This window comes from Dendrobates tinctorius, unplaced genomic scaffold (assembly GCF_039654945.1).
Source record: "Dendrobates tinctorius isolate UK_male_01 unplaced genomic scaffold, ASM3965494v1 ptg000007l, whole genome shotgun sequence".
NCBI classification, from domain to species: Eukaryota; Metazoa; Chordata; class Amphibia; order Anura; family Dendrobatidae; genus Dendrobates; species Dendrobates tinctorius.
Window position 1 is genome coordinate 46,715,847 of NW_027361675.1, and position 13,095 is coordinate 46,728,941.

Below are 13,095 nucleotides of genomic sequence, written 5' to 3' on the forward strand. Positions count from 1 at the left end.
AAAGTTATGAAATTGGGATCACTTTATCAGGGAATTTCTGTAAAAAAAAGTGTCAAGTGGCTTCTAAACCCTGCTTTTCCCAGTCTATTTGCCTGCCTTCAGCAGCACTGATATCAAATCATATTCATTTGGAGTACAGATGATGGCAGTGAAAGGGTCAGCACCTGTGTCCTCCTCTGAGTGTTCTTGTGCTTATCAGAAAAATCTTCTGCAGCAGGCTTATAGTTAGTGTTCTTTTAGATATCTGTGATCATCGGTCCAATATCAGATCACAATGCACGTACTGACCACGCTTTTCCCGACCTCAGCGAGACAGCTTCATATGACACTAACACTGGCATTATTGTATGTGGTACAATAATTGTTCATTTTTATCATAGTATACAACTGAAATGTTAACTAATGACCTGCATTATGGTGATATAAGGGAGTTACCAATTCAGTTCACTGTGGTTAACAATGGCTCTTTGTAAGAGCTAAAATATATGCCCAAGATATATGGGTGAATAGTTCACCTTTTTCTGATGAGTATTGCTTGGATTGCTGCTTTCTTCTGCTTGTCATTGCACCGATCAATGGCGGAGTATTTTCTACAAAGCTGCCCTCGTTCTGTGAGTTTTTCATCTATATCTGATAGTCCTAAAATGGTTGTCCAGTTACATTAAAATTTGTAATCAATCCTGCTTACAATTTAAAATAGCAAAATAAGCAGAAATACGCTGAAATCCCTGCCTATCCAGCACCTACTCTTCCCTGATCCCCCCCATTGGTCCACTGCAGCCAAGTAATGGGAACAGTGGTCGATATCACCACTGAGCTCCATAATTAGCATGCAGAAGTAACATGTTGTAGACGTCACCACTGCAGCCCTGCTAACAAAGGCTAGCAGTTGGCAGCAGAGAGGCCGTGCAGAAGTGACAAGCGCTTGAGTGGGTAAGAACTGCCTATTTTGTTAATGTAAAGCATTACAAGCCTAGGTCTCATTTTTTATGAAACAGGACAACCCATTTAGCACCATCTTTAAAGGATGTGTGAATTTACAGGTTTCAAAATCTAATTGTCCAATCATATATAGCAAAAAATTCTACCTTGACCACCTTTCCAGTTGTTTTAGGAGCAGAGGGGGGAAGCAATCCACATCAATAGATAGAGTAATCAAAATTATGCCATTTTGGATTCCGTGTAATGTTCTTCTCTAATCGGTGATTTCAATTTATATTGGATAAAACCATCAGAGCAAGCCATGTTAAATGATGTTGGACAGAAAATAAAATAAAAATGGTCTGGATTATGGTGACATAAAGCATACTTGACAACAGCAAATTGAGAAAATACTGCAATCTCTAAGGTTTGTCGGGTTGAGGTAGAGTACCAAGGACCTTGAAATCATGGAACATTGGTATTACCTAGCAGATCTGAAGGAGAAATGCCATATTTAAAAAAAATAGACACAGAAGTAAAATATTATATAACGCCCAAACTGCAATTTCCTATTTACTTTGAAAGTATTGTACATCATTTATTTTCATACCTCAAGGTTGAAGAGGATGTTAAAGTCTGGGATGCACACATGCTTGTCCTCCATCTTTCTTCGCATGTTTTTGATAGCATGAATTGATGTCTCATAATAGAGATGTGGTTTTGGCCACAAGGGAAAATCTTTCACCCAACTGCAGCAAATCTCATGCAACTTGCTGAAGACTGCATGGGCCAGTTTCACAGTCTCTAGCTCTAGAAGGTAAGCAAAAAAACATGTTAAGTAAAAAATAACAATAGATTTAAGAAGGAATAGGTTTATAAAAGCTCTTAATCTTTATAACCAAATTGTGGCCTAAAATCATAACACGAGGTTACAAAATACAGGGTATGCTATTGTACACCGCAGGCAGTAATCAAGGCTTTAAACCCAAAACTATTATTCTAAAGTATGCTTTGGTATATACATAATCATAAATGCTTAATATTACCGGAACGCCTTTCTCAGTCCCAGATTGTTCCAATATAAACCTTGAACTGATTCATGATTTTGTTCCCATTTTAAAAATCATATTAAATAGCCTTTGGGAAGCTTTTACTATACTCTCCTAACTCTAAATTCCAATCACTTTATTTTTCAGCACTTGACCCTGTTGATAATGAAGCCTCTGTACATCTATCCTCAGTCCATCAAAATAATATTTTTGATTACATTTTATAAGGACTCCAAAACTAAATAATTTGTTACTCCTCATTGTACCAAACCAAAAGTTTCACAAATTGCATCCTTTTTTATGCAAATTGAAACTATGAAGTTCCCACCCTTTATAAAAATGTCATTTTTCATAATGTAAATTAACTTCGCTTTAGTCAATATTAAATGAAGAAATCAGCTTGATTTTTTTTGTCTATGAGTACACCAATGTCCTTGCTCTCTTTTAGCTGTTATACTAATTATATGTTTATTCTAAAATATTTTACATTTTTTGGTCTATACATGACACATTGTCACTTGGAAAGATCCTTACACCCTAAAGTCCGCAGTCAGGATGGTCAGTAGGATCAGACACCCTGATTGCTTCATAAAGTGATACAACTGACCATTGTCAATTCAGTGACTGTATTCCCTTATCTGCTGCTTGGCACTAAACGGTTCAGGGCAGCAGGAAGGGATGGTGATGTGCACATCAAATTTAGCTGTTATGGGGAGAACTGTGCAGCTATTCACAAATGCACAGTTCTCTCTCTCCCTGCACAGCTATGATTGTATGATCAGGGCAGCAAGGCCCTTACATAACACAATGTATACATTGCATTCAGCTCCCTAACAGGACATCACTGAAACATGAAAGGTAAAAAGAATGTATTAAAAAAGGTTTCTTTACACATAGCAGATGCTGTCACTCATTTAGGCTGGGGTCACACTGCGCTATGGCAGTCCGTTTAACGAACTGCGTTACACCGCGATATAACTCGATGTAACGCAGTCCGTTAACGCTGCCATTTAGCTCCATTGTGTGGCGAATCGCGACGCATGCCGTAAAGCGGCACGCGTTCGCGATGTGCCGTCATTCACTGACGGAGACGCGGACAAGGGCTTCAGCGTCTGAGGTTCCGTCACCGCTATCGCTGATGAATCATCAGCGCTAGCGGTATAGCATAATGCATATCGCGTTATGCTATAGCGTTAACGCAGCCCGTCAACGCTATGTGTTGAACGGGCTGTGTTAATGTTATGTGAACCTGGCCTTACGGTTCACATGACTAACAACACCACTAAGACCAAAACCAGCAATTAGGATGGTTTCACATTAGCGTTTCAGGCCGCAGCGTCGGCCTGTGCACAGCCACGGCTAAGCTCCGCCCCTGCTGCGCCTCCTCCGGTAGCTCCGCCTACGGGCACATGACGCTGCATGCGTCCCCTATCTTTAGCACTGGGGACGCAGGCCGTGCGCAGGTGCCTGAAATGCTAATGTGAAACCACCCTTATAGTATAGGTACATTTTTATTCAATATTCTCTGACAACGTCAATAAAATTTACATAAGACAACATATACAGATACATTTCACCAAAGCTAGAAATAGTTACCGTACACACGAAAATTCTCAAAGGTAACATTCGCCAGGGCTAGATATAATATAGGAGAGCCTATGACGCTCCATAATTCTAGTTGTAACATTTCTGTTGTCTAGATCTAGGTGTACTATATTCAGGTGCACGTGAGAATCAGAAAAATGCAAATAATTCCAAAAATTCACAAAGCTCTCCACAATGCTCTCAGCTGTGTCTGCTAACCCACCCATGTTCTGGATCTTACATTTCTTTGCCTTGACCTAGAGGCTCCATTCCCACATTCATCAATTGTATGCCCGTTAACTTAAAAAGCCAATCTATTTACACATACTTGTTTATGCGTGCAATATAAAAACTCCCAAAGTCCTTGACACTCTTCTTTCACAATGCAATGAAGTATTGTAGCGTGACATGAAGCAATGTAATGTTACACACATCCACATCAATCAGTAAATGTTGTGACAAATAAATATCTGGTATTTCCTATTGTACATTACCATTTAATAGTATGCTATTCTTTGTAGGTGATACAATGCTAAATAATGTCAATTTTATATTATGTATTAAAAGTATATTGCAATCCCATGTTGGACTGAAAAAAAACCCTATGATTTAAAACACCAAATATTTCTTTAAGTGAAAAAGTTTAAAATATGCTACCCAATGGCAGAAAACAATTATGCTAGTGCAGCTTATGTAGCCATTGAATGCTTGACCATGCACAGATACAGGAGATTCTGCTGCCAGGACCTACACATGTACAGAAGTGGACAGAGCTGAAAACATGCAAAAAATATAAAAAGCAGCAGAAAGAATGTACGATTTACGCTACGTGTGAACGCGGCCTCAGTTTTGGTGGCATTACATTTTTTATGAATTTAATAGAGAAAAAATATCATTCACACCATTTGTTTTTACATAATTTACAAATCCCTGTAAATAATGTCATGGCTGTGTTGTGTGGATCGTTACAATTATTGAGACACCAAACATGTCAGTGTTATTTGCTGATTTGTGATGTTTATTTTATTTTTTTTTAAATGCATTAAAAATGACATTTTTTTTCATTGTGAAGTGTTTTTCATTATTTTTTATTAAATTTATAGGATAAAAAAATCTCTTATTCTCCCTCTAGAATAAAAACACATAAACAAATACATAAAAATCCACTGGTGTGCACAATGCATCTCTGTCTATAATCTGCATATGGAGTCAGAGCCTGCGGTACAGATCAAGTACAGAAATTCTCCTCATGGTATCATGAGAGCTTGTGGGTGAGTAACATAGGCTCCTAGGAGCCTGTGATGTTGCAGGTTCAAGACCTGGGAGACTTACGAAAAAAAACATAACAAAACATTTTTGTAATTGCTTATTATTTTTAATACTTTTATAAGAACAAAATTTTTTTTTTTCCTTCACCCCAGTATACAGAGAAATGCATTGTTATAATTCGATCTACATCATTATAAGCTGTGGCTCATTGGTAGAGCTGCAGATTACAAACATGGAGGTGTGACTTTATGTCCTGGTGAGACCGGAATACAGGAATGAGACATAGCGAATATTTAATTTATACAGAGAAAAGAGGCCCGCCCCCTGAGGAGGAGCTACGGAGCAATGAAGATGTCAGAGAGAGGCGAGTTTCAGAAGCCAGGACAAAAGCCCTGACATGATGCAGGACTGAGCCCTCAAATCAGGACAGTCCCACTAAATCCGGGATAGTTGGGATGCATACACATAGAATGGGAGGAATAGGGCTAAGTGACAGCACATGTGAAAAAGACTTGGGTATACTAATAGATCACAGACTGAATATGAGTCAACAGTGTGATGCAGCAGCAAAAAAGGCAAATGCAATTCTAGGATGTATTAACAGAAGCATACAGTCTAGATCACGTGAAGTCATTATTTCCCTCTACTCCTCTTTGGTCAGACCTCATCTGGAATATTGTGTCCAGTTTTGGGCACCACATTTTAAAAAAGACATCAACAAACTGGAGCAAGTTCAGAAAAGAGCGACCAAAATGGTGACCGGTCTGCAAACCCTGTCTTATGAGGAAAGGTTGCAGGATTTGGGAATGTTTAGTTTGCAAAAGAGAAGACTGAGAGGAGACTTAATAGCTGTCTACAAATATCTAAAGGGCTGTCACATTGTAGAAGGATCAACTTTATTCTCATTTGCACAAGGAAAGACTAGAAGCAATGGGATGAAACTGAATGGGAGGAGACACAGATTAGATATTAGAAAAAACTTTTTGACAGTTAGAGTGATCAACGAGTGGAACAGGCTGCCACGAGAAGTGGTGAGTTCTCCTTCAATGGAAGTCTTCAAACAGAGGCTGGACAGACATCTGACTGGGATGATTTAGCGAATCCTGCTTTGAGCAGGGGGTTGGACCAGATGGCCCAGGAGGTCCCTTCCAACTCTACGATTCTATGATTCTATGATTCTATGACTATAATTGGTAGAAAATAATGATGAGCGAACGTGCTCGTGTAAAGTAACAAGCAGGAATGCGGGATGCAGTGACGGGACGCAGGCAGAGCATGAGTTAACAGGTTTATTTACAGGGTGTAAAGCAGCAGTGTCCACGCTGTGCAGTGATGAGGCAGTGACCCAAGCAAGTTCAAAACAAAACGTGTTTAATGTCCAAAAGCTCACGCAGTGCACAGCATGCTGTATCCTCCGACTCACAGCCGGGAAAACAAAAAGACAGTCAGACTATTTGCCGTGAGCGACCACACTGCCGTGTATGCAGGGGGTGCCAGACCTTTTGGCTCTGCTTCGCCCTGTGTTGCCCCACACAGTGAGTGCTCTGCAGATCAACTGCTCTGTCTGCTTGAAAGACCAAAACTGACACACCCAAACTCTTCCTGCAGGGTTTTTATTTTCCTTCACTCCAATCTGTGGCCATAGGCCACTTATAAGATCTGGGCTGGAGGAAACGGACTGGACCGCACTACCTTCCTGCAGTCCGTTTAAAAAAGAAAAGCCCATACCGGGTTTTCCTGAACAAGCTCCTTGGTTAAAATAACTTGACTAGGGTTCAAACTTACTTTTATTCTGCCTTTTGAATCACAGGCGCGCTGCTGTGACCACAAGGCACTCCAGCAGATCTAATACGCTTCTGAGCGCATCCTGGGGGACACATAGCGACCCTCACATATGACTCCGGTCACTGCCTCACAAGGGGAATACTCCACGCAGGGAGGTAAAGGGTTAAACAGCATGAATGGAAAAGGATGTAGGGAGACAAAGGGTTATACAGGGGAGACAAACAGTACATTAAATCAAAGGATATTCTTAAGGTGAAGAACAACGGTTCTAAATAACGGTGGTCCAATAGCACAGATGTCAGGAAGCTCTTAAACTGCAGCTCCTGCTGCAAACTCAATGGCGCCGGCAACGGCCGTCGCGGTGTCCTTATTAATGGGGTCCAGCAAGCAAACAATACCCCTTCTTCTGGTGACAGTGGTCAGTTTCCGATACCTTACACTGCCCATAGTCCATATACTGTAGATGCCTACAAGATTACGAGCCACGGTGCTGTCTAAGCCCGACGTGACTCCTGCACAACTCTCCTGACAGTCTCGGTCAAGCGAGCCCAAAGCGTCTGACAGTAATACAGGTCACTGTCTAGTACGAGCCCAACGTGGCTCAGCAGGTGTTTACAGGCACAGTCAGAGTGCAAGTGTCTGTCCTGTCCTTGGTCACTCTTATGGGCACGTATGTTGTACTCACGGACACGTTCTGTGCCTTGCTTTCTGACAGTCACCGGACTCACACTGCACATCTTTCTCTCTGGTTCCAGCTGTTGGCAGCGGGAGATGACAGGCACTAGCTTGCATGCTGCTAGTGCTCTCAGGGCATGGCACTTCTCTCTCTGGCTGTTGCACAGCTGGCTCAGCTCTTCTCAGTGTGCACAGCTTAGCTCTGTGTATACCACTCGGCTCTGCACGGTTCTGCTCTACTCTGCACGGCTCTGCAGTGATCCCTCTCTCCGGAGTGCTGCTGGGCACGCTTGGCTCTGCAGGCGATGGGGCCCTCTCTATGCGGCCTGCTACAGCACTGGTACTCTCTAAGGGAAGGGGAGACAGAGCGTGACACTCGCAGCTCTGTGTGCTGCTCTGCCCTGGCGCCAAACTCCCTTTCTTTGCGCGCTTTCTCCTTTTATCCCCCTGCTGCTGCGCACAATTTTCAGTCTCTCCCCGCCTTCCTGGGATTGCAGGAAGGTCCGCTTAAGTAGCGCTTCCCCTAGGCAATAGGGGAAGGTCCTCCTCCCTCTGGTTTCCCCCCCGGGAACAGTAGATACAGCCTCTTCAATTCCGGACCCGGCCTGCAGGTACCCGCGGTTCGGTCAACCTCCCTACACTCGGATAAGGTGTTATCCGAGCTTGCTCAGGTTCTAACCGACTGTCTTCGGCGTGCTCGAAAAATTTGTTTGAGTCTTTGCAGCTGCAGGTCTTGTGACTGTTAAGACAGCTGCAACACATGCATTTATTGCCTAACAAACAGGCAATCCCGGCATGTGTTGCAGCTGTCGAACAGCCGAGAGACACGAAATCGCAGGGACTCAAACATATTTTTTGAGCATGCCAAAAACCAAGGCCGGCTCCAGGTTTTTGTGGGCCCTGGGCAAAAGAGTCCCAGTGGGCCCCTTTAACACATACCACGATTCATGATGCATAGATACGGCACAGAAATATAGGTATAGTACAATGGCAAAGATTTCACTTACATTACATGAGTGATATCTAATGTAAATTCTACATTAGTTCACAAACCGGACAGTATAGTCCCTCCATACAGTATTATTGGCACCACATAGTGCTCCACACAAAATAATGAGCCCCATATATTGCTCCATACAGTAATATGGGCACCACGTAGTGCTCCATACAGAATAATGAGCCCCATATAATGCTCCATACAGTATGAAACTCATATATTGCTCCATACAGTATTAATGAGCCCTATATATTGCTTCATACATAATGACCCCCATATAATGCTCCAAAGAGTATATGATGGGCTCCATATAATGTTCCATAGATAATGGACCCCATTTAATGCTCCAAACAGTATATGATGGGCCACATATTATTATCCAGTATATGATGGGTCCCATATATTGCTCCATATATAATGGGCCCCTTATACTGCTCTAGTATAGGCGGAGCCCCATATAATGCTCCAGTGTATGCTGGGCCCCATATAATGCTCCAGTATATGATGGGCCCCATATATTGCTCCAGTATATTTTGGGCCCCATATATTGCACCAGTATATTATGGGCCCCATATATTGCTCGAGTATATGCTAGGTCCCATAAAATGCTCCATACAGTATTATGGGCACCACATAGTGCTCCATACAGTATAATGAACCCCATATATTGCTCCATACAGAATAATGAGCCCCATATAATGCTCCATACATAATGGGAGCCCATATAATGGTCCAAAGAGTATATGATGGGCTCCATATAATGCTCCATACAATATATGATGGGCTGCATATAGTTATCCAGTATATGATGGCTCCCATATATTGCTCCAGCATATGTTGGGCCTCATATAATGCTCCAGAATATGATGGACATCATATATTGCTCCAGTATATTATGGACCCCATATAATGCTCCAGTATATAAGGGGCCCCATGTATTGCTCCAGTATATTGTGGGACTCATGTATTGCTCCAGTATATGCTGAGCCCCTTATAATGCTCCAGTATATGCTAGGCCCCATATAATGCTCCAGTATAATATGGGGCCCAAATATTGCTCCAGTATACGCTGGGTCCTATATAATGCTCTTGCCCGGATGCTGACACCGGCCCTGCAAAAAAGGCACTTGGTTAGCACCCGAGCATGCTCGGATAAGAAATTATCTGAGCACATTTGCTCATCACTAGTAGAGAAAGGTTGAACTTGATGGACCTAGGTCTTTTTTCAACCCATGTAACTATGTAATGTCGTTTGAACCCACTGATATTGACAGGTTCGGCTGACTGTCTAATGTATATAGCGGAAACGGCCGCCAACTGATGATCAGGAGAGGTGTCAATCACGCAAGTCTGATTTCGGACTGCCAATAGCATTATTCTCCTTGAAATAAGCCACCGGCCAACATTTCTAAGTGCTTTTTCACACTTGCGATGAAACTGGACAAATGTCATCCGTTAAAACAATTGGATTGCATTCGGACCAATGTTATTCAATAATTCTGTGCTTATCTGAGATCTTTTTTTCAGCTTGAATTGCATTGAGATTGGACTGAAAAAAAAAATTTGCATGGCACATGGACCATGCAAGTGTGTGAGTCTGATGTTTATGGACACCTCCTAGAAAACCCATCAATTCATCAACCACATACAGTACTGTGTGACCCATCAGAATAGAATATGGAAGCATACAGAAAAAAATCAAGAGAATGAACCTTTTCATTTTGATGTAGGATTTATAATAACAAACATCTTACTTCTAACCACTTCAAGGTACCAAAGTTGTCAAACATTTAAAAGTAGTAAAAGAAGACCATTCTTCTGGCATTTTCTGCCCTGTACTTTACAATACAAGTCAGTGGGAAGGCTCAAAAGCTGCCCGAGCGTTTTACTTGCGTTGATGCTTGAAAAAGACCCAATGGTTTCTTGACTATCAAAAATGGAGTTAAAAAAACATTTGAAAACGCCCTTAAAGACGCCAAACAAATGCTAACCCCATTCAACCCACTTCCCCCAAAAAAATGTCGGAGCTCAAAAAAATCTAAAAAGCACTAAGAAAACGTAAAAAAGAAAAAAAACTAAGAAGATGCTTTAAGGAAAAAAAAATAGCAGTGTTTGCTGAAGAGTCTTCCTAATATTTTTATCTCATGCTGATTCCTCCTTAACTGCACCAAACTTAGCGTCAGTGATGCAAATCATTGCAGCGCTGGCCCCTTTTGGCAGTACTGCAATTACCTGCACTGCAGTAAAGAAAAATATGGTTTACGCAAGTAAGAAGCAACCTAAGAGCGATGTAAACAATTAAGAGGCGACAGCATTTGCACTAGCGCCAAAACCTCTTCAAACAACATGTGTGCTGAGAGTCAGGCCACGTTCACACGTTCAGTATTTGATGAGCTTTTTACCTCAGTATTTGTAAGCCAAAACCAGGAGTGGGTGATAAATGCAGAAAATGCAGAATTAGTGCACGTGTTTCTATTATACTTTTCCTCTGATTGTTCCTCTCCTGGTTTTGGCTTACAAATACTGAATGTGTGAACGTGGTCTAATATTTTTGGCCTATGGGAAGATTAGGCCATCACTTTTATAAGTCAACATTACCCCTTCAAGGGCTGACAAGTTGCTTTCAATTCCCTGTAATTATACGAGTAGTTCGTCTATGGAACTTACTGACTTCTAATTGCGTACAGGGCTCCTCAATGTGTTCTCGCATTCTCCAGCTTTTTGCCAGTCATCCTCTTCCTCTTTACCCTTCTACTTGACATGTTTGTTTTCCTTGTCAGCGGTATCGACAAACGTCTTTACAAAAGTTCAAAGGCATTCATTATTTTTCTATGCTGCTCTAGTGCTCAGTTTTCACATGACACATATAATCAGCCAGTGACGACAGCCTGGATCATTCTGACCTTTGCCGCTATAAAAGTAATATTCCATGTTTTTACATAATTTTAGTTTAAAGGGATATGCTTGTAATTTCATAGCTCCCATAACTGGCATGTTCTATAGCATTATTACATTATAACTGGAGGGTGTTTGGGATATGCAGCAATCATTAAAACAAAAAAAAAAAAAGAGCGGTGATTCCGGCCACCTGCGCTGTGGAAAACTGCAACAAGAACCAATTGGGAGTGTTTTACTAATCCCTGCACAGTGGGCGGCCGGCAGTGCGGATCACTGGGTGGTCAGCTGTGAAATGCCAGAAGAGCTATGATGAGGAATGGAGACCATCATGTTCTATTGTTGGAAAACTCCAATGTCCAGCGATCCTACAATAAATGATTATTTGTTTGCTTGCCATAGATACCATTTTTTATGATGATGTAAAAATCAGTGTCTTCAGCACCTCTCTTATGTAAGCAGCGACAACAATGTAAATTGTATAGGAGGGAGAGGGAACTAAAAAAAAAAACCTGAATATGATTACAACATGAACCTTTCGGACCTCCATTCTCAAAAGTGGGGTAATTGCACCCGCAGTGATCATACATTTATCAACTATTCTGTGTATATGTATGACATGCATTGGCTATTGGACAACCACATTAATAGCCAAATAAATTTAGCAATGAGAGAATATTAAAAGATTTGGTATAAAAAATGTGGCACATATGGATGAATCATAGAATCGTAGAGTTGGAAGGGATCTCCTGGGTCATCTGGTCCAACCCCCTGCTCAAAGCAGGATTCGCTAAATCATCCCAGTCAGATGTCTGTCCAGCCTCTGTTTGAAGACTTCCATTGAAGGAGAACTCACCACTTCTCGTGGCAGCCTGTTCCACTCATTGATCACTCTAACTGTCAAAAAGTTTTTTCTAATATCTAATCTGTGTCTCCTCCCATTCAGTTTCATCCCATTGCTTCTAGTCTTTCCTTGTCCAAATGAGAATAAAGTTGATCCTTCTACAGTGTGACAGCCCTTTAGATATTTGTAGACAGCTATTAAGTCTCCTCTCAGTCTTCTCTTATAAGACAGGGTTTGCAGACCTGTCACCATTCTGGTCGCTCTTTTCTGAACTTGCTCCAGGATGTTTACAAAAACTTTTAGAGTAAGTGGTTAAAACAATATATCTATTTACTGACAGTAACATTGTGTCTAATAAAAATGTAACAAATTCTTCATTTAATAACAAATAAAAAAAACCATATGTAGTCTCCATCTTTTAATCATAAGCGCCAAGCTACGAGCTGCCATACTATCTCCCCTGAAAACAACTATTTAAAACTTACGACAAAAGATATATGCAACAGTTCTTAATTATTTGTGTGAACAAGTGCATTCAGAGTAGCAAAACAGTCCTCAGACAACCATTAATAACCTCATTGATGACAAGGCATCTAAGTGCATGTATTTCTGTGCATCACCTTCATATTGAAAACGGAATAAATCGAGAGGTTTGGAAAATGCTGCCCCATTTTTTCATCATTTGTAAATCATCAACACGTCTAGGAATGTGTGTGTGTATATGTATGTATATACAGTTGTGGCCAAAAGTATTGACACCCCTGCAATTCTGTCAGATAATACTCAGTTTCTTCCTGAAAATGATTGCAAACACAAATTCTTTGGTATTATCTTCATTTAATTTGTCTTAAATGAAAAAACACAAAAGAGAATGAAGCAAAAAGCAAAACATTGATCATTTCACACAAAACTCCAAAAATGGGCCAGACAAAAGTATTGTCACCCTCAGCCTAAGGCCTCATACTCACTGGCAATAAAATCGGACGATTGCAATCCGATTTTTAATCGGATTGCACTCTGACCCATGTTAGTGAATGGGTGACATCTCACTTGCGATTTTTTTCTCAGCCAAAATC

At 41.2% G+C, this 13,095-nt stretch overlaps 1 protein-coding gene across 1 annotated transcript in view; it reads right to left on the minus strand.

The window, feature by feature from the left end:
• PPM1E (protein phosphatase, Mg2+/Mn2+ dependent 1E) overlaps positions 1 to 13,095 on the minus strand; it is a 345,133-nt gene that overhangs the window by 117,451 nt on the left and 214,587 nt on the right. Inside the window, exon 3 of the mRNA XM_073574366.1 lies at positions 1,532 to 1,731. Coding sequence (XP_073430467.1) covers positions 1,532 to 1,731 — 200 coding nt within the window. The remainder of the gene's footprint in view (positions 1 to 1,531; positions 1,732 to 13,095) is intronic.